Genomic DNA, 26,811 nt, shown 5'->3' with positions numbered 1-26,811 from the left:
AGTGTCCAGGAGTTGATTCAGCTTAGCCAAATAAGGGCACCTTGTTTTGAGACGCATTTCAAGTCGATTTCAGTAAACCAATGACTAAGCATAAACCATCCAAGATAATTAGGCCCTTGACTGTGGTTAGGCCCTTGACTGTGGTTAGGCCCTTCACTGTGGTTAAGCCCTTCACTGTGGTTAGGCCCTTCACTGTGGTTAAGCCCTTCACTGTGGTTAGGCCCTTGACTGTGGTTAGGCCCTTCACTGTGGTTAGGCCCTTCACTGTGGTTAAGCCCTTCACTGTGGTTAGGCCCTTCACTGTGGTTAAGCCCTTCACTGTGGTTAAGCCCTTCACTGTGGTTAGGCAGCCACTGTGGTTAGGCTCTTGAATGTGGTTAGGCCCTTCACTGTGGTTAGGCTCTTCACTGGGGTTAGGCCCTTCACTGTGGTTAGGCCTTTCACTGTGGTTAGGCCCTTCACTGTGGTTAGGCCCTTCACTGTGGTTAGGCCCTTCACTGTGGTTAAGCCCTTCACTGTGGTTATGCCCTTCACTGTGGTTAAGCCCTTCACTGTGGTTAGGCTCTTCACTGTGGTTAAGCCCTTCACTGTGGTTAGGCCCTTCACTGTAGTTAGGCTCTTCACTGTGGTTAAGCCCTTCACTGTGGTTAGGCCCTTCACTGTGGTTAGGCCCTTCACTGTGGTTAGGCCCTTCACTGTGGTTAAGCCCTTCACTGTGGTTAGGCCCTTCACTGTGGTTAGGCCCTTCACTGTGGTTAAGCCCTTCACTGTGGTTAGGCCCTTCACTGTGGTTAAGCCCTCTTTTCTGGCCTGGTCTCTAGTTCTACTGTTATGTCAGGCTGTAAATCAATATGAGGGTTACCACTGGCCCCCTTTTTTAATCAAGTTCGCCTACCAGTTTGTTGTTTCTTGAGGGTAAGTGTTTTTTACCAGCTGTATGCCATGTAAGAACGATTACAAATCTGACGATGCAGAGCTCTCAAGTAATGGTACTCAAGCAGGACCCAAGTGTTTATTTGGCACATATTCACCCCTACACGTTTCCACAGGATACAGAAATGCCTGTTACTGGGCCTTAGGTGAACCTAATTCATCAGTCCCACATGAAGACACAGTACAGTAAACAGACAAGACAGCAGAAATGTGCTGCCTCAGGAAAACTCAGAGGAGCGATCTTGTCGTTGTCAGTCACGCTGGTATTGGGATGCATGAGAATCAGTCATTACACACCGATACTGTCCTTCAGGCCCATTCATCTGGCTGTCAGCGGCACATTACCCGGACGTATTCAGTGTACTGTGGATAACTCAGTAATACTCCGTAGAGCAGGCGGGCCTCTCTGAAGTTGTGCTGGGGGTTTAGATATGAGCACTTTTACTAATGATGACAAGTGGGAGAGTGGGAGAGAGTGATGTGATTTGGAGCTGCCAGTTCCCTTCCTCTCCCTGTATCCTACTCTATCCGAGGAGAGGAGAGGAGAGGAGAGGGGAGGGGAGGAGAGGAGAGGAGAGGAGAGGAGAGGAGAGGAGAGGAGAGGAGAGGAGAGGAGAGGAGAGAGGGAGAGGAGAGGAGAGGAGAGGAGAGGAGAGGGGAGGGGAGGGGAGGGGAGGGGAGGGGGGGAGGGGAGGGGAGGGGAGGGGAGGAGAGGAGAGGAGAGGAGAGGAGAGGAGAGGAGAGGAGAGGAGAGGAGAGGAGAGGAGAGGAGAGGAGAGGAGAGGAGAGGAGAGGAGAGGAGAGGAGAGGAGAGGAAACAGGGAACAGACAGAATAGAGAGAGATATTGCAGTAACCCTGGTGTGACCACACCACCTGTTTCTCCCCTGATCCCCACAACAACCGCCACCCCCGCTGCCTGCCTGCCCACATCCTGCTAATTGGCTTATGTCACCTAGACCTGAACACACACTTGGCCCACACACACACACACACACACACACACACACACACACACACACACACACACACACACACACACACACACACACACAGACACACACACACACACACACACACACACACACACACACACACACACACACACACACACACACACACAGCCACACCTAAAGAGAATTCCCAGGTAGCTATCCTAGCAGTGTGTTTACCTGAGCACCGAGCTGCAATGTTATAGAGGAGAATCTCTCTCTCTCTCCCTCTAGCTCTCTCTCCCTCTCTCTCTCGCTCTCTCCTCACTACAGAATTCTAAACATGTACATCCCAGACATCTGCTGCCACTGTGGTGACCAGAAACCCCATCCTTCCCCCCTTCTCAATCTTTCTGTGGAGGAGAAACTAAATGAATTGGTTTTCCCTCTCCGGGCGACTTCTCAGAGAAACGGCGTGTGTGGCGATAATGGCAGGTTGCATTGGGCAGCCAGGTTATTTAATAAATGGAGGGATATATGTGACAGAGAGGATGCAGAGGGACATACACAGACACCACCAGACAGGCAGGCAGGAGAGACAAGCCACTTCCTGCCCCCCTCCCCTTCTTAAAAACCTAGACTAACTACTCTGATTTCCTCCCTGTCTGTGACACACACACACACACAGAGCGACTCCCTCAATCAGACTGATTTGTTTGTCTCCCAAGTGTTTCAGGATTCCTTAAGGAGGGGAAAAAACTTTGTATAATCAAGTCATTCAATCAAGTCATTCAATCAAGTCGAAATTTGTGTTGAGCCCTTTTCAGTCTCGATGATTACAACCAAGCCCGCTCTGAATATTTACATGCTGCTCCGCGCTGCTGGGCTCAGCTATGATTTTACTTTTACAGAGTACCAGACTACTGAGAAATACAGAGATTATACCATGCACACACTAGATGAGATGTTCAGTACATGCTCAAATGACAATTATTGAGGTCAAGTACTGAGCTGATATTGTAGAGGGAGCATCCTCAGTTTTACACAAGGTGACCTTGAGCTGATATCTAATATGGCACAGGACTGGGGACATGGACAAGGGATGGGACAGGGACAGTGACTGGGACAGCGACAAGGTCGGGGACAGGAGCTGGGGCAGGGACTGGAACAGGGGCTGGGACAGGGACAGTGACTGGGGACAGGGACAAGGGCTGGGACAGGGCCGGTGACTGGGACAGGGTCAAGGTCTGGGACAGGAGCTGGGGCAGGGACTGGAACAGGGGCTGGGACAGGGACAGTGACTGGGGACAGGGACAAGGGCTGGGACAGGGACAGTGACTGGGACAAGGTCTGGGACAGGAGCTGGGGCAGGGACTGGAACAGGGGCTGGGACAGGGACAGTGACTGGGGACAGGGACAAGGGCTGGGACAGGGACAGTGACTGGGACAGGGTCAAGGTCTGGGACAGGAGCTGGGGCAGGGACTGGAACAGGGGCTGGGACAGGGACAGTGACTGGGGACAGGGACAGTGACTGGGACAGGGACAGTGACTGGGGACAGGGACAGTGACTGGGACAGGGACAAGGTCTGGGACAGGAGCTGGGGCAGGGACTGGAACAGGTGCTGGGACAGGGATGGTGACTGGGGACAGGGACAAGGTCTGGGACAGGAGCTGGGGCAGGGACTGGAACAGGGGCTGAACATCCTCCAACCCACAATGACATGACTCTCTTGCCGCCAAACCATACAAGGGAGGAACCCAAAATGATTCTCCTTACCTTCCCAAACTGTTCAAAATACTGCTTCACATCTTCCACCACTGTGTTGGCTGACAATCCGCCCACAAATATTTTCTTTGTTCTTGTGACCATCTGAAGAGAGGAAAGAGATGGGTGATCAGGCTTCAAACGCATCACAACACCTTTAATGTGAGTCCAAACATAGAATCCCCTGTAGACTGGCCCCTCGATAAGGGATGAAAGGGAAAGGGTGAGAGAGAGAGAGAGAGAGAGAGAGAGAGAGAGAGAGAGAGAGAGAGAGAACAGAAAGAGAGACAAGGGGTCTCTATATTGTAATGGTGAGATAGAATTTTGGGGAAAGCATTGTTTATGAGAGGATCCTTTTCCCAAGGCTGTTGTTTTTATTGTACATCGAACAATTTCGTTTCAGATTGTACGTTACTTCGACGGCCACCGCTATCTCTAATCATAACATGGTTCATTTCTAAAAGTCTTTACAGATAGTGTGGCACATTTCAAGCCTCCATTCCGTCGTTTGGCTTGTTTCTGATCCTCAACACATTCAGGTATTTTACATTTTTTTCCGAAACACTCAACACTTAAGATAGTCACAAATAAATACATTATTTATTGTTTTTCCAAACACAATTAGCTTGTGCTGGAGGAAGGAATCGGAGAGCATTAAAGCCTCAATTAATTCCAAATCAGCAGAAATATTAAGGTTTATCACCCACACCATCAGAAAGGGAAACATGGCACAGCTAAGTGCATCTGCAGCAGTGTGCACAGAGGATTTACAAAAAACAAGGAGTTCTGGGGGAAATAGAAAATATTCCCAATAAGAAAGAGAGTAGAAATACTAGTTCCTCCTCAGACAACGAATGACTCCACCTTCGTTACTCACAAGTTGTTACTGAAATGTACAGAGAAATGAAGGCACTACTTAACATAGTAGTTACACATGCATGTACGCATGAGCAGACACACACACACACACACACACACACACACACACACACACACACACACACACACACACACACACACACACACACACACACCAACACTGTCTTTTCCCCTTCTGGGCCATTTGCATGGGAACTCATGCAAATTGTGGCAGCAGGCTGTTGTGCCGTAGCCCTGGCTGGCGTAACGCAGCTGAATCCTCCTCCGCCGGCAACCACAGCCATGGCAACTGGTGGTAAAAGGCTACGTGGGTATTTATCAACATCACTTACTTTTATCACTGCCGATCTTGGTAATATAAACACAAGCCAGTGTTCATCTCTGCTAGTCCTCCTACATCTTTTACAGCTGTTTCACCTGCTTCCCTTGATAGATAATCTGACTGTCTTGCCCGGCCATTGTAAGTCATTTTCAGCGAGGGTGCTCCCCCAGCCTGTCTGTAGCCAGTTAAGTTTTTAGCGCCGTCTTTATACTTTCTGACAGGGCTGCCCAATGGCTGATGGGATTTCTAGAGCCCTGGAACAACGCAATTACTTTCCCTATTTCTCTCTCCATGGTGACAACAGACAACAGGCCTCTCTAGGGAAATGGCTGCAGAGTGTTTGGTGTTTCCACTGAGTGACTTAGGAGGAGGTGGGACTGTGTGTGTGGTGTGTGTGTGTGTGTGTGTGTGTGTGTGTGTGTGTGTGTGCACGTCAGAACAAACAAGCTTGTTGTAAAAAAAACAACAACAACTCTGACTGCTCGTAGAACAGAATACATCTGCAAGGAGAGAAACCCCCCGTGTTGTGAGGCTGTGTTTTGAATGGGAGGCTAGCAGGACCTAGGGTTGTGTTGCCTGTCCACAGGGTTCACTGTAGAGCTTTTCACGGGTCCAACAGACCCCACATTCCAAGATCTGACAGGACTCGAGCGGATCCCAAATATAATAACCTGTTCCCATTTTCTCTATAAACAATGACTTGACTTACTTGACCTTAATAAAGTTAAGCAACTTTTGTGCAGGTTTGGAATGTATAGCTGTTCTTTGGCTTAGCTACTGCAGGCCTATGAAGGCAGTGCTTCCCGGCACTCCAACTGACTCTGACAGTTGAACTTGAGGTGAGGAAGAACGTTCTAGGCCTACCAGAGTTACTCCTTTAATCGAACAATATAATTTTCTGATGGAAAACGTACGAATTAGCCTCCTTCTGTACGCCTAAAACTGTATAGCAGTTATAGCCTTTCTGACAAGTATAAAACAATCCATGTCGATGTCAGGAACATGGCGCCGGCATATGTTTCTCTTCGTCTCTCTACGGCTAAGCTTGTCTGCCTCAATATTCATTTTTAAAATAGGAATATTATACAGTAATATCCTATATGCATGCAATGGCCAAATGCAATTTGCACTCAAATCTCTGACAGCTGAACTTTAAGGTAGACGATTATTGTTTAAGGAAAGTAAAAACCAATAAAACAAAAGGCTATAAAGTATTGAATATGCTACACATCGAAACACAACGACTAGTTTTATTTTTGTTGTCATTTGTTATAAGCAGTTTTTAAGGACACTGTGGATAATTTGGCCAAAATCACTTGTCTATTGATGGCGCTGGCCTCACCCAGTCTGAGGTTTATTTCACTCCTTCTACTCTCGAATCTGAACGGGTCTCTCTGATCCGAACCAGCACAGGTCTGTTTTTCACAGTCCTTTTTGGAACGGGTCTCAGTTTTTTGAGAATGTAGTTATGAATATCGGGTCGGGTGTGAAAGCCAAAGATCCATTTCGGACCCATGAAAACCTTTTGTTCACTGTCAATATGCCCAGCACACCTGCAGTCAGTCCTCAGACACAACATAGAAGACAGAGAGGAGTTGCAGCCTTAACTTTCCCTTGACTCAACATACACCAGGCCAGGCTGAGGACACTGACTGCAGACTCCAAGGACACAGTCTCCTGCTATCATCAAAGTCACTCCATGCTGTCTCTGAATGCATTACCAGCAATGATCTATTGTGTGATTAGCTCATTTCAAAAAGACTATTCCTAATCTAACAAGCCGCAGAGAACCCAAATGGGACAGGGGCTGATTGGTGGGAGGGCAACTCTCCACGGTGTGTGTGTGTGTGTGTGTGTGTGTGTGTGAGTGTGTGTGTCTGTGTGTGTGTGATGGAGAGGTGGAGGGGATGGAGGGGATTTCAGCTACTTATAATAATGTGTTTTAACAGGAGAACGGGCTGCTGTGCTGTACTGGTACTGCTCAGGGATTTATAGATCCAGCTACGTAGTTATTATGGCAGCCTTTCATTATTTGTGTAAATATGAGGAGTTCTGAACAGCAACAAAAGGACACTGGGTACAGTAGCAGAACTGCTAAACATATCAAATCAAATCGCATTTTATTGGTTGCATACACATATTTAGAAGATGTTATTGTGGGTGTAGCGAAATGCTTGTGTTCCTAGCTCCAACAGCATAGTAATATCTAACAATACACACAGATATAAAAGTTAAATCATGGAATTAAGAAATAAAAAATATTAGGATGAGCAATATCGGAGTATAAACATATATATACCGTACCAGTCAAAGGTTTGGACACACCTACTCATTCCAGGGTTTTCCTTTATTTTTACTATTTTCTACATTGTACAATAATAGTGAAGACATCAAAACAATGAAATAACATATATGGAATCATGTAGTTAAAAAAAGTGTTAAACAAATCAAATATATTTTATATGTAGCCACCCTTTGCCTTGATGACAGCCTTGCACACGGTTGGCATTCTCTCAACCAGCTTCATGAGGTAGTCACCTGGAATGCATTTCAAATTACAGGTGTGCCTTGTGCCTTGTAAATGTAAACTTAATTTAACCGTTATTGTTAAAAGTTAATTTGTTGTAATTTCTTTCTTTCTTCGTGCGTTTGAGCCAATTAGTTGTGTTGTGCCAAAAAAGTGTTAAACAAATCAAAATATATTTTATATTTGAGATTCTTCAAAGTAGCCACCCTTTTCCTTGATAACAGCTCTGCACACTCTTGGCATTCTCTCAACCAGCTTTGTGAGGTAGTCACCTGGAATGCATTTCAATTAACAGGTGTGTGTTGTTAAAAGTTCATTTGTGGAATTTCTTTCCTTCTTAATGTGTTTGAGCCAATCAGTTATGTTGTGACAAGGCAGGGGTGGTATACAGAAGATGTATATATGGTAAAAGACCAAGTCCATATTATGGACAGAACAGCTCAAATAAGCAAAGAGAAATGACAGTCCATCATTAATTTAAGACACGAAGGTCAGTCAATCTGGAAAAATTAAAGAACTTTGAAAGTTTCTTCAAGTGCAGTCACAAAAACCATTAAGCGCTATGATGAAACTGGCTCTCATGAGGACCGCCACAGGACAGGAAGACCCAGAGTTACCTCTGCTGCACTAGAGTTAACTGCACCTCAGATTGCAGCCCAAATCAATTTTTCACAGAGTTCAAGTAACAGACACATTTTAAGGTCAACTGTTCAGAGGAGACTGCGTGAATCAGGCCTTCATGGTCGAATTGCTGCAAAGAAACCACTACTAAAGGACACCAATAAGAAGAAGAAACTTGCTTGGTCCAAGAAACAAGAGCAATGGACATTATACCAGTGGAAATCTGTGCTTTGGTTACTACATGATTCCATATGTGTTATTTTATAGTTTTGATGTCTTCACTATTATTATACATTGTAGAAAATAGAAAAAATAAAGAAAAACCCTTGAATGAGTAGGTGTGTCCAAACTTTTGACTGGTACAGTATATATATGTTTATACTCTGTATATGTATGTGATGGAATGTAGTAGTGTGTACCACAGTATGTGGTACAGTATAGCAGAAGAATACGTAGTATATCTGAAGAAAACATAGAATAGAATAGTATATACAGCAATAGTTGACTAGAATACAGTATATACATATGAAATGGGTTAAACATTTATTTGTATTTATTAACCTTTATTTAACTAGGCAAGCCAGTTAAGAACACATTCTTATTTACAATGATGGCCTACTGGGGAACAGTGGGTTAACTGCCTTGTTCAGGGGCAGAACGACCGATTTTTAACCTTGTCAGCTCGGGGATTCGATCCAGCAACCTTTCCGTTACTGGCGCAACATTCTAACCACTACATGATTAAAGTGACCTGGGTTCCATTATTAAAGTGACCAGTGTTCCATGTCTCTGTACATAGGGCAGCAGCCTCTATGACACAGGGATGAGTAACCGGGTGGTAGCCAGCTAGTGACAGTGACTAAAGCTCAGGGCAGGGTACTGGGCGGTGGCTGGCGAGTGGTGAATGTTTTACAGTCTGATAGCCTGGAGATAAAAGCTGTGAGGATTATGAAAATGTATACAGAAGATGGCAAAGACAAGCCAGAGTATTTATTACCTCTAAATGTACAAAGTGGAGGAAGATAAATATAGTGTACAGCAGTGGAAACCCAGATCGACAGCACAAAGAGCAGAGAAAATAACATATTGTAGTTATTATGCATATATACTACACAAAAATATAAACACAACATGTAACAATTTCAATTATTTTATTGAGTTACAGTTCATGTAAGGAAATCAGTCCATTTAAATAAATTCATTAGGCCCTACTCTATGGATTTTAGATGATTGGGCAGGGGTGCAGCTATGGGTGGGCTTGGAAGGACAACGGCCCACCCACTTGGGAGCCAGGCCCAGCAAATCAAAATGAATTTTTCCCCACAAAAAGGAACATTTCTGGGAAATTTTATTTCAGCACATGAAACATGGGACCAACACTTTACATGTTGCATTTATATTTTTGGTCAGTATATTAGATAATGACTTTTTGCAATGGAAAGAGACAGACTTTCAGATACTTTTTCTAGAGACTGAACAAGTGAAGGACACTGCAAAGCTGAGGAAGTTCCTCTCACTGTATGTTGCCTGCAGTACCTGCAAGTTCAGATAAAAAACAATACAATGTAGAGACAAAAGAGGGACTTTCCTGTAGGAAAGGAGATGAGCCCATCCTCCCAGTAGGCTGGACCGCCCCAGCTCTCTACAGACCAGGGAGGCCCTGTAGTGTTCTGTTCTCCCAGAGACCTGTGTTCCCATGTCTCTGTATATTGATCTACTACGGTCTCCTACACAAAGCAGTGTGATGGGTCACTGCCTCTCTACCAAGGCCAGTGTTTTACCCTCCACTTTCCCAACACAGACACCCAGCTGTCAATCAACTGGATACACCAAGGCACCATACCAAGGACAAGTCCCACTTGTTACCACAATATCCCTATCTCAAAAATGGACCCTCCAATATGCATCAAAGTAAACTATAAACGTCAGAGGTTTAGCAAGGAAAAGACTATGCTGGCAGACTTGGTCCATAAGCTGAAGGGCTCCATCCAGAGCACAGTTGCTGTAGCAGCAAGGCTGACAGTGAGAGGTTAAAGCTGTGGAGGGAGCCCCTCACTCTCCCCTCCATCCTCTCCATCAAACCCTTAGGGCCCAGGCTTAGCATCAACAGCACCACTTGATTCTGCCATGCTCCTAATTAACTGCAACAGTATTTGTTGACAACTGTTTTCAGCTGAGTAACTTTGGCCCTTCTCTAAAATAGGGAACACTTGTGTGACAACAAGCAATCCAGGCTAAAGCCTTCGCTTGATAAGAAAGCTTAACCTCCTCATCCTTAATCACCGTCTTGTGTACCCGCCATGATGATTTCCAAAGCTAGCGGATTATACCACCGCAACAACCCGCTATAGTAGACCCCCCCCCGACCCGCTGAGATCCCACGTTCCCACTCCCACCCCAGCCACCTCAAGCCCCAGTGTCTAAGATCACATATCCAGCTCCGATTAGAGCGTACGGCCCCTCATCATAGCACAGCGTCTTTCAAGGCTACAGCCCACAGACATCAGGAGGGGGAGAAATCATCCTAGTAAGTTGTGTGTCATTTCTCATGACAAGAGAAACAGAAACGCCCATAGCAGTTATTTGTTATGTGCTCCAATTCAAGTAATGGTAACAGAAGGATTGAACTACTGGCATGGGGAGAGATGCAGACTGGCCATGTTGATGACGAGAGGGTGAGAGCACAGAGAGCATCTGTCAGAGCAGTGTAAACCTGATCAAAGCCCTCAGCCCTGGGCACACAAACACAGTCAACACTGTATTACACCATGGCCAGCCCAGGTAAACATTACATCTGTTCTGTTCATTACCAGCACTGACGATGAATTAAAGACAGAAAGCAGAAGATGTACTACTGTAGCAACACTGAACAAAACTATAAACGCAACATGCAACAATTTCAAAGATTTTACTGAGTTACAGTTCATATAAGTAAATCAGTCAATTTAAATAAATTCATTAAGCCCTAATCTATGGATTTCACATGACTGGGAATAGAGATATGCATCTGTTACCTCACAGATACCTTTTTTTTTTAAGTAGGGGCATGGATCAGAAAACCAGGCAATATCTGGTGTGACCACTATTTGCCTCTTGCAGCGCAACACGTCTCCTTCGCATAGAGTTGATCAGGCTGTTGATGTTGTCACACTCCTTTTCAATGGCTGTGCAAAGTTGTTGGATATTGGTGGAAACTGGAACATGCCATCTTACACGTCGATCCAGAGCATCCCAAACATGCTCAATGGGTGACATGTCTGGTGAGTATGCAGGCCATGGAAGAACTGGGACATTTTCATCTTTCAGGAATTGTGTACAGATCCTGGCGACATGGGGACGTGCATTATCATGCTGAAACATGAGGTGATGGTGAAGGATGAATGGCACAACAATGGGCCTCAGGATCTCATCACAGTATCGCTGTGTATTTCCTTTACATTGATAAAATGCAACTATGTTCATTGTCTGTAGCTTATGCCTGCTCATATCATAACCCCACCCCCACCATGGGGCAGTCTGTTCACAGCGTGTACGGCGTTCGCCCACACGACGCCGTACACGCTGTCGTGATAATCAGCTTCTTGATATGCCACACCTGTCAGGTGGATGGATTATCTTGACAAAGAAGAAATGCTCAATAACAGGGATGTCAACAAAGCTTCTTTAAAAAAAAAAATATTTGTAACATTTCTGGGATCTTTTATTTCAGCTCATGAAACATGGGACCAACACTTTACACTTTATATTTTTCTTCAGTATACATCAATACAAGCTTTGTTTAAGGTGTGAGCGCATTATGGAAAAGAGAGAGAGAGAGAAAGAAATTGGACATGTTTGATGGGAAGACAGGAAGATAGAGAAATGGGACAAGCAGCACTAAGTGTGAATTGGCCTGTACTTGTGTTCTGTAGCATTGGGCCTCTCCTCTCCTCACTCTCCTTCTGCCCTTTTAAGAACTGGTCCAATCTCAGTTCCAGTGTGCATAAATAGATGGCTAATTGCTAATTACAATACAATTAGGGCTCAGGAGATGAGAGAGGGAAAGATGCTTACTGCAAATACGGAGTGACAGGCCCAAGCACTATAGCCCAGGATTACACCAGCCATTTGCACAAGGACAGAAAACAAGTGCTGCCACAGGGGGACAGAGAGGCTGGGACGGGAGAGAGAGGCTGTCAAGCGCAAGGCGCAAGCTAATGAAAGGCCTGGCTCCAACTAGCAAAGACCTTTTCAAGCCCCGATGCAATCAGCAATCTGATGCTAAAGATTCAGGGCAGCCACCTCCTTCATCAAACTGCAATTCTGCCGGTCTACCAATTCATTCAGCTAGCAGGCGTGCTTTTGAATAAGCGGATGGGGGGCTGATGATGTGAGCTGCTGTTGCTCACACAGGGAAAAGGTTGAGGGAAGGCAGGTAGGGTGGGAGTGGGGTGAAGACTGAGGGTGACACTGTGATTTAGTGCTTGAGAGAGGCCACTGTGTGTAGATGGCGCTTGGAGAAAAACGTCATGTTGTGTTGTGAACATGGTGAGGTATGATCCAGGTCTATCTTTTGTCTGACTGATTAGCTGTACTTCACACTCAGCCTGTACTGTTATGAAGATGGATAGGAGCAGCTTATGGCTGATGACAGGACCCTGGAGATGCATGGGCCCATACGCAACCAGAACATTCTCACTGCATTCCAACCAGCCCCTGTGGTCATCGACACGCTGCAAATCAACAAAACATTATTATCCCAATAACAGACAATTAAAATGAAGCGGACGAATCCAGAAGGTCTCTTAAGAATGGTTCTGAAATATGAATGTTATGCTAATTAGACACTTGCTTACAGTGTTTAACAAATGACCTAGACAATGATGCTAGGAGCAGTATGCTACAGTGACTGGGTACCTGTTAGAAAACCCAGCATGCCATGTGGCTTTAGAGTGGGCCTACTGAGAGAACAGGCTGGTTATTATGTGTCAGTTCACATGAATCCTTTAATGAGGCACTTCAAAATAGATTCTAAACTAGCTAGCCTGAGAAGCATTGATGGTCTAAGGGACTAATACAGGCTAAGAGAGACAGTACACTTCTAACCTCCTGTCAGTGACAGTGCCCTGGTCCCCTCTCCCTCCCTGGCCCTGCCATGTCAGACACAGAGGCAGTAACAGTAACAGTGTCAGGGACGCTGTCAGCCAGCCATGCAATGTGATGCGAGCAGCAGCACGAGGCTGGGGATTTGGACAGAACTCTAATAGTGCTCGGTAAGGATCAATGTCCTGGAACACAACAGCATGTACTGTAGCTGGGGACCTGAGGATTCAAGCACCACAGTAGAGTGGCTCGTCCCAGATATAGCGGTTATAAAACAGTTTTAGCCTTACACTGCCTGATTAGCCTGATTGAGTATTACCTTTAGACCTAAGAATCATGTTGTGAAGTGTATTCAACAGATATTAACATAAGCAACATCAGGACACAGTAAAAAAATGCTTAGTGATACAACAGTAGGTGCGGAGTAGTCCCTAGCCAGGCAGGGCAGGTGCCCCAGGCAGAGGCCCCTACTACCCCTTGTCTCCATCCAGCTGTGGGCCATGTTCCAGGGCCAAAGGTACACACTACAAGATAGAGGGCCAGTGCCTGGCTCTAACTGCTCCAGCATGAAGCAATACCCTGCAGGTGGAGTGAGAGGCTGGATCAGGGGGTTGACAGCTCTATGACTGACCCCTACTTTAATTGGGATTATGTTCCACTGGACCTCCATACCTCATTGTAAACGACCTGTCAATCTTCCCCAACCCCCAGCACTTGTTGGCCCCTGGCCCTGTGCCATCCAGAGAGGGGCCTGGAGAGAGGGCCACCCAGACCAGACCCGGGCTCTCTCTAACAAGCTGCCTTATAGGCTGCAGAACAGAGCAGAGGTCTCGAGCTACACACAACTTCTCAGTCTAGTGAAGGAGTGAGTGAGTGAGTGAGTGAGTGAGTGAGTGAGTGAGGGAGGGAGGGAGAATGAGTGAGTGAGTGAGGGAGGGAGGGAGGGAGGGAGGGAGGGAGGGAGGGAGGGAGGGAGGGAGGGAGGGAGGGAGGGAGGGAGGGAGGGAGGGAGGGAGGGAGGGAGGGAGGGAGGGAGGGAGGGAGGGAGGGAGGGAGGGAGGGAGGGAGGGAAAAAGCATTTCATAAATCAAGGGATTTGATTTGTTCTCATTTGTGCTTAGACAATTCCAGAAAAAAAATAAACAACATTTCAGAGAAATAGGAACTGTTGTGGTAGTGAAAATGTTTCTGATAATAACACTAACCTGATTTAACTGTAAATCATTTGGGTAATTATTGGTGACTTAACACCATAATGGCTTGGTGCAGTAAAGCATTATTGAATAATCTTCGTCATAAACAGACGTTGAAACATGGAACGATTAGTCAGTGTAATAACATACTCCATCTCTTCTGGTGCCTATGGCTGTGTAACATAAACACCTCTGCTACAGCAAATCAACTCCCACCCAGTAGTGTCACTTTCTGACTACTTCACTTCTCACAACTGCAGTGGGAGGATGTTCTCTCATGTGTCCCCCATATAACATTGATACGATAGTACATTTATTTCCGAAACAGTCCGCAGTAGGGGGGACAACAACCAGGGAATTAACTTCCAACTATGACAATGGTTCTGGTGACACCCCCCCAGGATGGAGCTGTGCAGCATATCAAGAATGACTGCAGCTGCTCTGCCTCTGGGGGCCAGGACAGATGAGCAACAACACTACGGCAACAGCAGGAGCAGAGAGTCAGAGTGGAGCCAGAGCCAGGGATACAATTTCCCCTTCTCCCTCTCTCTCGCACCCTCCCCCCTACCCTGTTCATTCTAGCTCACTAGCATCAATACGTGGCTTGCTAATGTAATGTCTCAGGGGATCCTTTACAGCGTTTCCACTTCACATCCTTCAAACCAGGTGACCATGGTACATCACTGAGGTCAAACTGATCCTGGGCCAGTGAACATTACTTCTCTTAAACCCTATTGTAGTAGTTTTACCAGGGAGCTAGGATTAGGTACTGGAATTATGTGCGCAAACACAAATCACCACATCCGTAATTTTCGTCCGAATCTGCCATGACGATCATTTTTACATAGCAAGAGCGTAATAACTCCACCCAGAATAACCGACTATTTTTCGACTAACTCCAAGGTCTTCTGATAATATTAGTCCCGTTTGAATCGACATCCCCGTGTTTTGAGAGAAATGTCGTAGTTTGACAGGTGTTGCTCGCGGTGTGCGCAAGAAAACAATAACTGATTCGATAAAGTGATGCTTAAAACGAAGTAGTGCGCATAGTCTATATGAAGGGCCTATATATTTTGTATCAACTTTCACAGTGAATGCTTTTGTTGAAATGTTTTGTGCCAATGAATTGAACATTGCCAAATCCGCGAGTACAAGTTCACTTTCTCATCCATTGCCTAAAAACGTATTTCAAGTGCAAGTACGCTGTTTAGCTCACATCTGGAGGCTGGGAGGGGAGAGGGGCTATTTAGGACGTCTTCTATTGCTGATCGCTAAACAATCGTAATGATTATGATCACACTTCCTCAATTCAAATATTATGGCGACACACGATGGTTTGGTATGGTTTAGAAACGTGGGAGCCAAACTTATTATCAGTGTAGCGTTATCGCCTGGATGTTGATATATCTTCACGCCTAGAATAAAAACCTACAGGTTTCCATCATAACGTCAATTTATTGAAGAAGAATAAAATTATTACATGGAGCAGTTTGGAAAAAAACGAATCCCATTCAAATCGTCCTGTGGAATAACGGATAACACTAGTCCTGTGCGATTAAGGCTTTACTGTTATCAAAACATAAACAATGATCAAATGGGCTGAGAGAAAAGCAGTGGAGGAAGACAGAAAAGAGAGGGGTAATGTTAAGTCCCTATCATTTAAAGGCCAGCATAAAGAACTGTTGACTTTTATGTAACTAACCATTTGGAAGAACAAGATCAATCATTTTTACAGTAGGAATCTCTTCCCCCTCCATTACGGGAACAGTCTGGCTGTTTTTACAGCAGTTATATTTTACATTAACAATCCCCTCTCCTCCAAAGGGTCTTATCTCGTTATTGTCCCCACTTCTATCATTGCAACTCGAACACGGTGGGGTGTTAAAGTAACCCCAGACAAGGATTGCAGTGCACTTCATTTATATGATTAACGTTCCTCACTTAAAGTGCGTGTGTGTGTGTGCGTGCACTCTTGTGACTTCAAAATTACATCAAACCCAAGCGTTTCTCATCCCTTTAGACAGGGGAGGATTGCAAGAGTATATAAAACACCCCAGTCATGCTTCACAGGGCCTCCAGAACAGAGTGGAATAATTCACTGCTCTTAGAATGCTCAGTAGAGCTCAGCAGCCATAGCTAGCTGACGACGCAGCTAAATGAATGGCCTTATTCTCAACGCTCAGTAATGGCTGAGGCAATCGTGACCACAGAGCTAGCACATAACTAGGACACACAGTCACTTGTCCAGCGGCGCAGTCGTTTAGCAGCAGCAGGTATTCTGCCTGAAGACTGATGCTGATTATTTGTGTTTTAGGAAATGACTGGTTCAACTGGCTGTTCACTATTCAAGGAAGCCAGACAATGGAGGTACAATATTTTCCTTTCAAACAATGAGGCTAAATCTGGTGGGTGGTATTTTACCATTGGAATGTGCATGATTTGAGGTATTTCTCATGGGAAAGCATAACATAGAGGTGGGATGATACAGAGATGAACAGTCTCTCACTGGTACCTCATTCCATCCAGCTCAATAGCCCATACACACAGAATTCCCCTTTAGTGAGGTAATACACTACGATTATGCTGGCCATAGACAATTCAATAGAATCTTGGTGGCTATACAAAGCCACAAGGCATTGTGTTGTCCTCGATATGCTAAGACACTTCTGACAGGAGGTGATGGGACTGGTGGTGATGGTGGTGGGGTGGGGGGGTGCGAGAAATAAAATTGGGCTTTTGTGCAATAGAGGATATTTGGTTCTCTCATCTTTGGAATTAGAAAACAGCTTGTGGCTAGTTGAAGCCTCAGCTGCAGTGAAAATAGGTCCTGCCTGCCACACTCCTCACATCTCCCAAAAATCTCTGCCCCTGAGCACCGGCAAAAACAAACACAAGCCTTCTCCCCTCCTCTCTCTCGCATGTGTGTTTCTTTCTTCACTTCATTTCTGGTATCATTCTTTCCCTCAGAGGAAGAACATACTTCTTAAATATTATTCATTGATGTTAAAGTCACATGCAATATTACTCCATGCTATGTCATTCTCTATCATGCCACTAGTTCTAACCTGGGATTTCAACATCAGTTTAGTGCAGAGATAAACCAGTAAAAAGGGATTTTGTAGTGTATAAAGCAACACCATGGCATGAGAAAATATGACTAGTGAGTGTAGTGAGCTTCCAGGCATGGCTCAGCCCTAGCATTAGTGTGGTTGAGGTGGAGACAGAGCTGTGCTCCACTGTGGTCCAATGGGTTCCCCACAAACCAGCCCATGACCGCACCGCCAGGCCACTTTCCCAGCACCCCCCACCTTCACCCTGCCTTCCCCCACCCGCACTGTAATTTACTCTCCACCTAGAGCTTAGTAACAGGCCTGACCCCCACTGCTCCATCCGTCAGTTACTGCTCGCCTCAACCAGGGTGCCAATGAAACCTGTCCATTGTGTGGTGAGTAGAACAAACTGGCTCACCTCTCTCCTGCTGGGAGCACAGCCTGCACTGCCTTCCAAAGAGCAGGACTCATAAACACTAGCTCACAGCCAGCCGCTCTACCCGCTAGGCCTCTCGAAACCTCGAGACTGAACCTCAGCAGCTAGAAGACAAGGCCTTGGGAAAATTATATTGGGAGCTAGCTAGCTCTCTTATGGTAAAACATGTATTTTGAATAAGACTGAAGTTGTCTTCAAGCCACAGCATACATACAGTGGGGCAAAAAAGTATTTAGTCAGCCAACAATTGTGCAAGTTCTCCCACTTAAAAAGATGACAGAGGCCTGTAATTTTCATCATAAGTACACTTCAACTATGACGGACACAATGAGAAAAAAAAATCCAGAAAATCACATTGTAGTATTTTTTATGAATTTATTTGCAAATGATGGTGGAAAATAAGTATTTGGTCAATAACAAAAGTTTATCTCAATACTTTGTTATATACCCTTTGTTGGCAATGACAGAGGTCAAACGTTTTCTATAAGTCTTCACGAGGTTTTCACCACACTGTTGCTGTTATTTTGGCCCATTCCTCCATGCCGATCTCCTCTAGAGCAGTGATGTTTTGGGGCTGTTGCTGGGCAACACGGACTTTCAACTCCCTCCAAAGATTTTCTATGGGGTTGAGATCTGGAGAGTGGCTAGGACACTCCAGGACCTTGAAATGCTTCTTACGAAGCCACTCCTTCGTTGCCCGCGCGGTGTGTTTGGGATCATTGTCATGCTGAAAGACCCAGCCATGTTTCATCTTCAATGCCCTTGCTGATGGAAGGAGGTTTTCACTCAAAATCTCACGATACATGGCCCCATTCATTCTTTCCTTTACACGGATCAGTCGTCCTGGTCCCTTTGCAGAAAAACAGCTCCAAAGCATGATGTTTCCACCCCCATGCTTCACTGTAGGTATGGTGTTCTTTGGATACAACTCAGCATTCTTTGTCCTCCAAACACGACGAGTTGAGTTTTTACCAAAAATCTATATTTTGGTTTCATCTGACCATATGACATTCTCCCAATCTTCTTCTGGATCATCCAAATGCTCTCTAGCAAACTTCAGACGGGCCTGGACATGTACTGGCTTAAGCAGGGGGACATGTCTGGCACTGCAGGATTTGAGTCCCTGACGGCGTAGTGTGTTACTGATGGTAGGATTTGTTACTTTGGTCCCAGCTCTCTGCAGGTCATTCACTAGGTCCCCCCGTGTGGTTCTGGGATTTTTGCTCAGCGTTCTTGTGATCATTTTGACCCCACGGGGTGAGATCTTGCGTGGAGCCCCAGATCGAGGGAGATTATCAGTGGTCTGGTATGTCTTCCATTTCCTAATAATTGCTCCCACAGTTGATTTCTTCAAACCAAGCTGCTTACCTATTGCAGATTCAGTCTTCCCAGCCTGGTGCAGGTCTACAATTTTGTTTCTGGTGTCCTTTGACAGCTCTTTGGTCTTGGCCATAGTGGAGTTTGGAGTGTGCTTGTTTGAGGTTGTGGACAGGTGTCTTTTATACTGATAACAAGTTCAAACAGGTGCCATTAATACAGGTAACGAGTGGAGGACAGAGGAGCCTCTTAAAGAAGAAGTTACAGGTCTGTGAGAGCCAGAAATCTTGCTTGTTTGTAGGTGATCAAATACTTATTTTCCACCATAATTTGCAAATAAATTCATTGAAAATCCTACAATGTGATTTTCTGGATTTTTTTTTCTCATTTTGTCTTTCATAGTTGAAGTGTACCTATGATGAAAATTATAGCCTCTCATCTTTTTAAGTGGGAGAACTTGCACAATTGGTGGCTGACTAAATACTTTTTTGCCCCACTGTAGGCCATCATTTCAATGGGAATGCATGCATCCTATGGTCAAAATGTAGCAATTAGTGGATGGATCTTTGATGTTGCACTGATATAAGGGCCATGCACAAGCCTGGGGTAGTTAGTTCAATCACATCCCAAGTTCTGCAACACCTAACCCAACCACAAAATCTGCTAATGTTCCTGAGCTCATTTAACATCTGTCCCTCAGTGATATCGGCAGAAAGAGAAGAAAAGAAAAGTAATTTATAGCTGAAAAAGAGTGGAAGTCAAAGCCCTTTAATTAGTAAAGCGAGGGAGTCACGTGATGCTCTAGGTTTACAGTGTCAACAGCACGTAGAGCTGCCGTACTCAGATAACGCTTGTTCAAACCCATTTGTAGAGTGGCTGTAGAGTGAGCCTGCTCCCGTCGCCCCTGCTACCACCTCCCTGTGGCATAAACTAACATGGCTAATGGCTGCCATTACACAACAACCAGGCCCCTCTCTCCTCTCTCTCTTCTCTCTCCTCTTTCAGTCTTGGATTACTGCTCTCTGTAATCATACCAGGAATGCGTTGGAAATTGAGATTTGAAGTGACAGGAGTGCAATATTTGGTTGGATGATTTGAGAAGCTTCCAATGTCGTATCTCCCAGTCAGTGGCAGAGAGCGCAGCGCGGGGCAACTCATCACACACCCATAGACTGAGGAGAATTACCCAGTTCTCTGTAATACACCATACATGTGTACACAAACACAGATCAGCTAAACCTGCCTGCCGACAGTCAGACAGTCAGTCAGTCAACCTGGTTAGAGGATGCTCACACAAGGCTGCAGGAGGAAACCAGCCCAGACACAGAGTGCATTCGATTCAACATGAAAACCAATTTTTTCCAAGAGCAGATCCTCTTTTGTTCTGCATAAATGCCAATTACCTAATTCTTTCTAGCATGCAAATCAGATTAAATGAGGGCACGGCAGATCGCCCATCCAGCTCTGTGGAGTACTGCCTGCCTCCCTCAAGAGCCACAAAACGGGAACCCTTTGGGACACGACCACACACTTAACAATTTAATCTGCCTCTTTTTCACTATACGCCAAACTGATTTCATTTGTTTTATCCAAAACTCTACAATATTAATAATGACAATGATAATCACTTACACTACAAACCTTTTGCCGCACATCCATTTCATTCATTAATTGTCTTTTTCCTAATACAATCACATTAACCATGCTCTTCTGTGAGTATGAAACATCAAAACGAGTATTTCTCTAACCCCATGGCCGCCCTCACATCAGCATGTCTATAAGTGTCCATATAATTGGATGATATATGTCAGAGAGTAATTGCTATTTGTGAGCGGCACTGACATTTCTCTTTCTCTATAGTTGTACCAGTGGGAGCCATAGAAGACAGTGAGAGGAGCGGTGACCAGTCTTTAGCTGAGGGGAGTGGAGACCTGAAAGTGGCCAAAACCCACACACTGCACCCTGGCTACAGTACAGTACACATACTGTACTAGCGCTGCCAAAGCCGTTTGGTTAGCTCCAGTTAGCTCGCTGGTTTTTCCTCTCCTCTGGAGGGGAGAGACAAGGCTGTTTGCTGATGGAAGAGATCACTGAAAAGGGCAGGCAGTACATAAAAGCCATAACTACTGCACACACGAGCACCCCTGTCCCAACCCCTCACATCCCTGTCTGCCTCTATTTGCCTCTCTTTATCGGTTTCTCTCTCTCTCTTTCTCTCTCTCCTTCCCTCCCTTGCTCTCTTCCCAAAGTAGTGAAGAGAAGGGCAGTCCAGAAGTGCCCAACTAGCCCCAGACCATGTCCCAATATGAACCCGGAGAGGGCTGGAGAGACCGAAGGAGGGAGGAAGAGAGGGACAGAGAGAGGGGGAAAAGGATGTTGTAAATGCAATGCGTTTCTCCGACACGTTGTCAGGCGGTGTCAGAGCCGACGTGCTCTAAGGGCCCAGGCCAATAAGCTAACAATAAATGTTATATTTTGCATTAATTCATGGGAGTCTGAACCCACATTCCTCCAGGCTCCTTGTATGTTTAGTATTAATAAAGAGCCTACCAAAGTCAGATTTAAAATGGATGGGCTAAACACCTCCCTCTGCAACTGTATCTAGACTTCCTGACGGGTCGCCCCCAGGTGGTAAGAGTAGGTAACAAAACATCTGCCACGCTGACATTCAACAAGGGAACCCCTCAGGGGTGCGTGCTCAGTTTCATCCTGTACTCCCTGTTCACCCATGACTGCATAGCCAAGCACAACTCCAACACCATCATTAAGTTTGCCGACGACACAACAGTGGTAAGCCTGATCATAGACAACGATGGGAGGTCAGAGACCTGGCAGTGTGGTGCCAGAACAACAACCTCTCCCTCAACGTGATCAAGACAAAGGAGATGATCGTGGACTAAAGGTAAATGAGGGCCGAGCACACCCCCATTCTCATCGACGGGGCTGCAGTGGAGCAGGTTGAGAGCTTCAAGTTCCTCGGTGTCCACATCAACAACAAACTATTGTGGTTCAAACACAACAAAACAGCCGTGAAGAGGGCACGACAAAGCCTATTCCCCCTCAGGAGACTGAAAAAATTTGACATGGGTCCTCAGATCCTCAAAAAGTTCTACAGCTGCACCATCGAGAGCATCCTGAATGGTTGCATCACTGTCTGGTATGGCAACTGATCGGCTTCCGACTGCAAGGCACTACAGAGGGTAGTGCATACGGTCCAGTACATCACTGGGGCCAAGCTTCCTGCCATCCAGGACCTCTATACCAGGCGGTGTCAGAGGAAAATTGCCAAAGACTCCAGCCACCCTAGTCATAGACTGTTCTCTCTGCTACTGCACAGCAAGCAGTACCGGAGAGCCTTGCAGTACCGGAGGCTTGTTAACAGCTTCTACCCCCAAGCCATAAGACTCCTGAACAGCTAATCAAATGGCTACTCACCCCCATTTTTACGCTGCTGCTACTCTCTGTTTTTTATCAATGCATATCACTTTATCTCTACCTACATGTACATTATCCCGACTCCAGGATGCTGGCCTTCTAGGCCAAGTTGCAAAGAAAAAGCCATATCTCAGACTGGCCAATAAAAAGAAAGGTTTAAGATGGGCAAAAGAACACAGACACTCGACAGAGGAACTCTGCCTAGAAGGGCAGCATCCCAGAGTCGCCTCTTCACTGTTGACGTGGAGACTAGTGCTTTGCGAGTACTATTTAATGAAGCTGCCAGTTGAGGACTTGGGTGGCGTCTGTTTCTCAAACTAGACACTCTAATGTACTTGTCCTCTTTCTCGGTTATGCACAGGGGCCTCCCACTCCTCTTTCTATTCTGGTTAGAGCCCATTTGCACTGTTCTGTGAAGGGAGTAGTACACAGCTTGTACGAGATCTTCAGTTTCTTGGCAATTTCTCGCATGGAATAGCCTTCATTTCTCAGAACAAGAATAGACTGACAAGTTACAGAAGAAAGGTCTTTGTTTTTGGCCCTTTTGAGCCTGTAATCGAACCCACAAATGCTGATGCTCCAGATCCTCAACTAGTCAAAAGAAGGACAGTTTTATTGCTTCTTTAATCAGGACAACAGTTTTCAGCTGTGCTAACATAACCCTTTTGCAATTTTCTAATGATCAATTAGCCTTTTAAAATGCTAAACTTGGATTAGCTAACACAACATGCCATTGGAACACAGGAGTGATGGTTGCTGATAATGGGCCTCTGTACGCCTATGTAGATATTCCATTAAAAATCTGCCATTTCCAGCTACAATAGTAGTTTACAACATTAACAATGTCTACACTGTATTTCTGATTAATTTGTTGTTATTTTAATGGACAAAAAAAGTGTTTTTCTTTCAAAAACAAGGACATTTCTAAGTGACCCCAAACTTAACGGTAGTGTGCATATTAACTCAATTCCCTCGACTAACCTGTGCTCTCGCACATTGACTCTTGCATATAACCTCATTACTGTTATTTTATTGTTGTTATCTTACTGTTTATAACATTTGATTTGAAATTAACTTTCCAATCTTTGCAAACACGGCCCCCAAAATAAATATACTGTATATTGGTGGAAAGAAATACACATTTTCGCGATAGCTCCCTGCTGAGGATGTACAGGAGTGAGCAGTTTACTTCCATCAAGGTTATTTAGCATAATTTATCTCGTTTGGCCATCTAGAAAATAGCATGTGTACTGAGAGCAATGTGAACGCTTGAGGTAGCCGTCTTAATGTTAACATTATCTTATGAATTTCTAATGCTTTAACCACCCTTTCTGCAAAGAAGCAGATTCAGTATTTCTGAGTGTTTTTATCTGTGCTCAATAGGATTGCATTGTATTAGCTGCAGGTGTGGTAGCCCTACCAGGTGTATTACAGTCAGACACACCCCTGTTGACTGCAGGCTGCAGGCAGACACACCTGGGCTGTGGGTAGAAGGTAAACATCTTGGCTGTGTGTGTGTGTGTGTGTGTGTGTGTGTGTGTGTGTGTGTGTGTGTGTGTGTGTGTGTGTGTGTGTGTGTGATTGCACAACTGTGCGTCAGTGTGCGTGACAATGCAGCATTCTGCCTGCTGGTGTCATTGTGCTGCAATGGTTCTGAGGATCTCAGGTTCAGTCACCATACTCAGTGATGGTGACAGGCCATCACACCAGACAAATATTGTGCCCTATCTAGCCCCAGCCAAGGCCCCGGGCCCCTGGTAAACCGAGCCCCTGGTTTACATTGTGCCCCAGCCACAGCCAACCCTGGGTCACAGACATGTGGCCTACAGAATCAGGGCCACACTGAGGAAGGCCATACAAGGCACAGAGCTCCATGCAGGGCCAGTCATTGTGATGGAGGGCCCAGGCAGCCATGTCTGAGAATGTTAACCCCCCCTCCTCCTCCTCCTCCTCCTCAAGGCCTGTTGGGGTTGACTGACTGGAAACAGACTAGAGAGTGAGCCTGCTGGTGACAGCATGTCTGTGACTGTGGGTGTTCCTCCCACCAGTTCACCATGGTAAATACTGAACACTAATCTGAAACCAGGCCTTAAGAAGATCTGCCAGTCCACTGCTGTCACACTCTGGTGTGTTTCACCTGTCTTTATGCTTGTCTCCACCCCACTCCAGGTGTCGCCCATTTTCACATTATCCCCTGTGTATTTATACCCGTGTTTTCTGTTTGTCTGTTGGCAGTTCGCCTTGTCTCATCAAGGCTACCAGCATTTTTTTCCAGTACTCCTATTTCTCATTAGTTCCTGTTTACTAGTTCTCCCGTTTTTTGACCGTTCTGTACCTTACAGACTCTGCCCTGGATTTACTGACCCCTGTCTGCCCTGATCCTGAGCCTGCCTGCCGTTCTGTACCTTACAGACTCTGCCCTGGATTACTGACCCCTGTCTGCCCTCAACATTTCGTTTGCCTGCCCCCTGTTTTGTAAATAAACATGTGTTATTTCGAACTGTCTGCATCTGGGTCTTATCCTGAGGTCTGATAACTGAGCACACAGGACATGTATGGTTGGCTCAACGGATGGTCAAGAGATAGTCAGGGCAGGAGATGGCGTAACCTGCATCTTTCCATACTCTTTTACACTATGTATTGTTGTCTCTCAACAATATGGGTACATTCTCAGAAGGATACATGTGAAAAACACATGGAGAAATGCCAAAACACAATGTGCAGGCTTAACAGAAAATAATGAACAAGCAGCTGGCTGTAGTATGAGCCAATATCATGTGTTACATGGCCAAGTCTGTCAATACTCCAACCATCCAACCAAACCACGACAGAAGCCCTAACCATTCCACTGAGACTACCAGAGATTAGCCAGCCTCTACCATGCTGTTTGTTGATGTCTTAGACAACTGTCAAAACTAACAAGACACACAATAGAAATCTGTGTGACTCACCCATCATGTCATACTGGGTTATTTCTGTGGTGGCTAAAACATGGCTGTTTGTGTGAGGCCTCAGGTGGTGATTTCATGAGTGTGTTAGAATAGTCTGCGGCTGGGGAGATGTGATTGGTTCAAGACAAGCCTCTAGCTAAGATGGTGAAGCTCTGTCTGACAGAAACAGTTTCCACTGGCATATTCCAGGGCCTTGAAGTTTGTTAAAACATGTTAAAAACTCAGTGAAAATCGGATGTCTAGCCTTCCTCCTCACAATAAGTCTCTTCGGACTCCCTTATCCCGCTCTCATTCATATGCTAATACCCAATCAAGCAGTGCAATCCGGAGACACCGCATATTATTTTTTCAAACAATCAATTTATCTTATGAGATAGAAGCTTAAAGAGTTGTGTGTCAGGCAAGTTAGGCCAAATGGTGACACAAATAAGAAAGCAGAAAGAGAAAGACGGAGTTGGGGAATGGTAGGATAATGCTCGTGTAAATGTCTTTGTTCCCGACAAACCCAGAAGCTGGGGACTCCAACACCTTCAGCTGTAATATACATGTTAATAGAGTTCAGGCAACAACAACAAACAGGCGTAAACAAACAAATATGGTATATCATGCTTTGAGGCGGCGGGAGGGCCCTGACATTGAACAGGAGTGTGTGTCGATGTCTGGGGTGTGGAGGGGATGAAGATTGTGCTTCTCACACACTCAGTGTGAGCTCTGCTCTAGTGGGGGATGCAGCATAGGAGTCTATCCCCCTCATCCTCAAAGACTGTCTCTGTCTCAGTCTGACTGAAGGCTGACAGATCCTTTGCTTCAGCTGCCTCCCCTCCCTTCTAGACAGTACAGCACAGAGCTTTGGGGATGATAGGAGGGGATTCAATGGGACTCAGCTGCCACTGGTGGATGGAACATCCGTTTAAATAACCAACTGTTATATTATGTTTCCATGAGGAACCTCAATGCTTGACTTCATGACTTCATGAGCTCCTATTGATATGTTAAACCACATGCTGGAGTTGGATTGAATTAGAGGTTGACCGATTAATCGGTCGATATATATATATATATATATATAATTTTATACCTTTATTTAACTAGGCAAGTCAGTTGAGAACACATTCTTATTCAGGGGCAGAACGACAGATTTTCACCTTGTCAGCTCAGGGGATCCAATCTTGCAACCGTACAGTTAACTAGTCCAACGCTCTAACCATTGCACTCCACGAGTAGCCTGCCTGTTACGCGAATGCAGTAGAAGCCAAGGTAAATTGCTAGCTAGCATTAAACTTATTTTATAAAAAACAATCAATCATAATCACTAGTTATAACTACTAATCCAGTTTAGCAGGCAATATTAACCAGGTGAAATTGTGT

General features: G+C 45.4%; 1 protein-coding gene across 16 annotated transcripts in view; it reads right to left on the bottom strand.

Annotated features, from left to right (window-relative positions):
* LOC112257639 (RNA-binding protein Musashi homolog 2) overlaps positions 1-26,811 on the bottom strand; it is a 432,435-nt gene that overhangs the window by 304,121 nt on the left and 101,503 nt on the right. For all 16 annotated transcript variants that reach the window (XR_006084054.1, XR_006084058.1, XR_006084059.1 and 13 more), the window contains exon 6: positions 3,643-3,735. Coding sequence is in view for 9 of the 16 variants with exons in the window: in XM_042326705.1 (XP_042182639.1) it covers positions 3,643-3,735 (93 nt within the window). In the remaining 7 variants the exon portion in view is untranslated. The remainder of the gene's footprint in view (positions 1-3,642; positions 3,736-26,811) is intronic.

The sequence above is a fragment of the Oncorhynchus tshawytscha genome, linkage group LG09 (genome assembly GCF_018296145.1).
Source record: "Oncorhynchus tshawytscha isolate Ot180627B linkage group LG09, Otsh_v2.0, whole genome shotgun sequence".
NCBI lineage: Eukaryota > Metazoa > Chordata > Actinopteri > Salmoniformes > Salmonidae > Oncorhynchus > Oncorhynchus tshawytscha.
The sequence above is the reverse complement of the archived record's forward strand: the minus strand, read 5'-3'. Positions and strand labels throughout refer to the sequence as shown.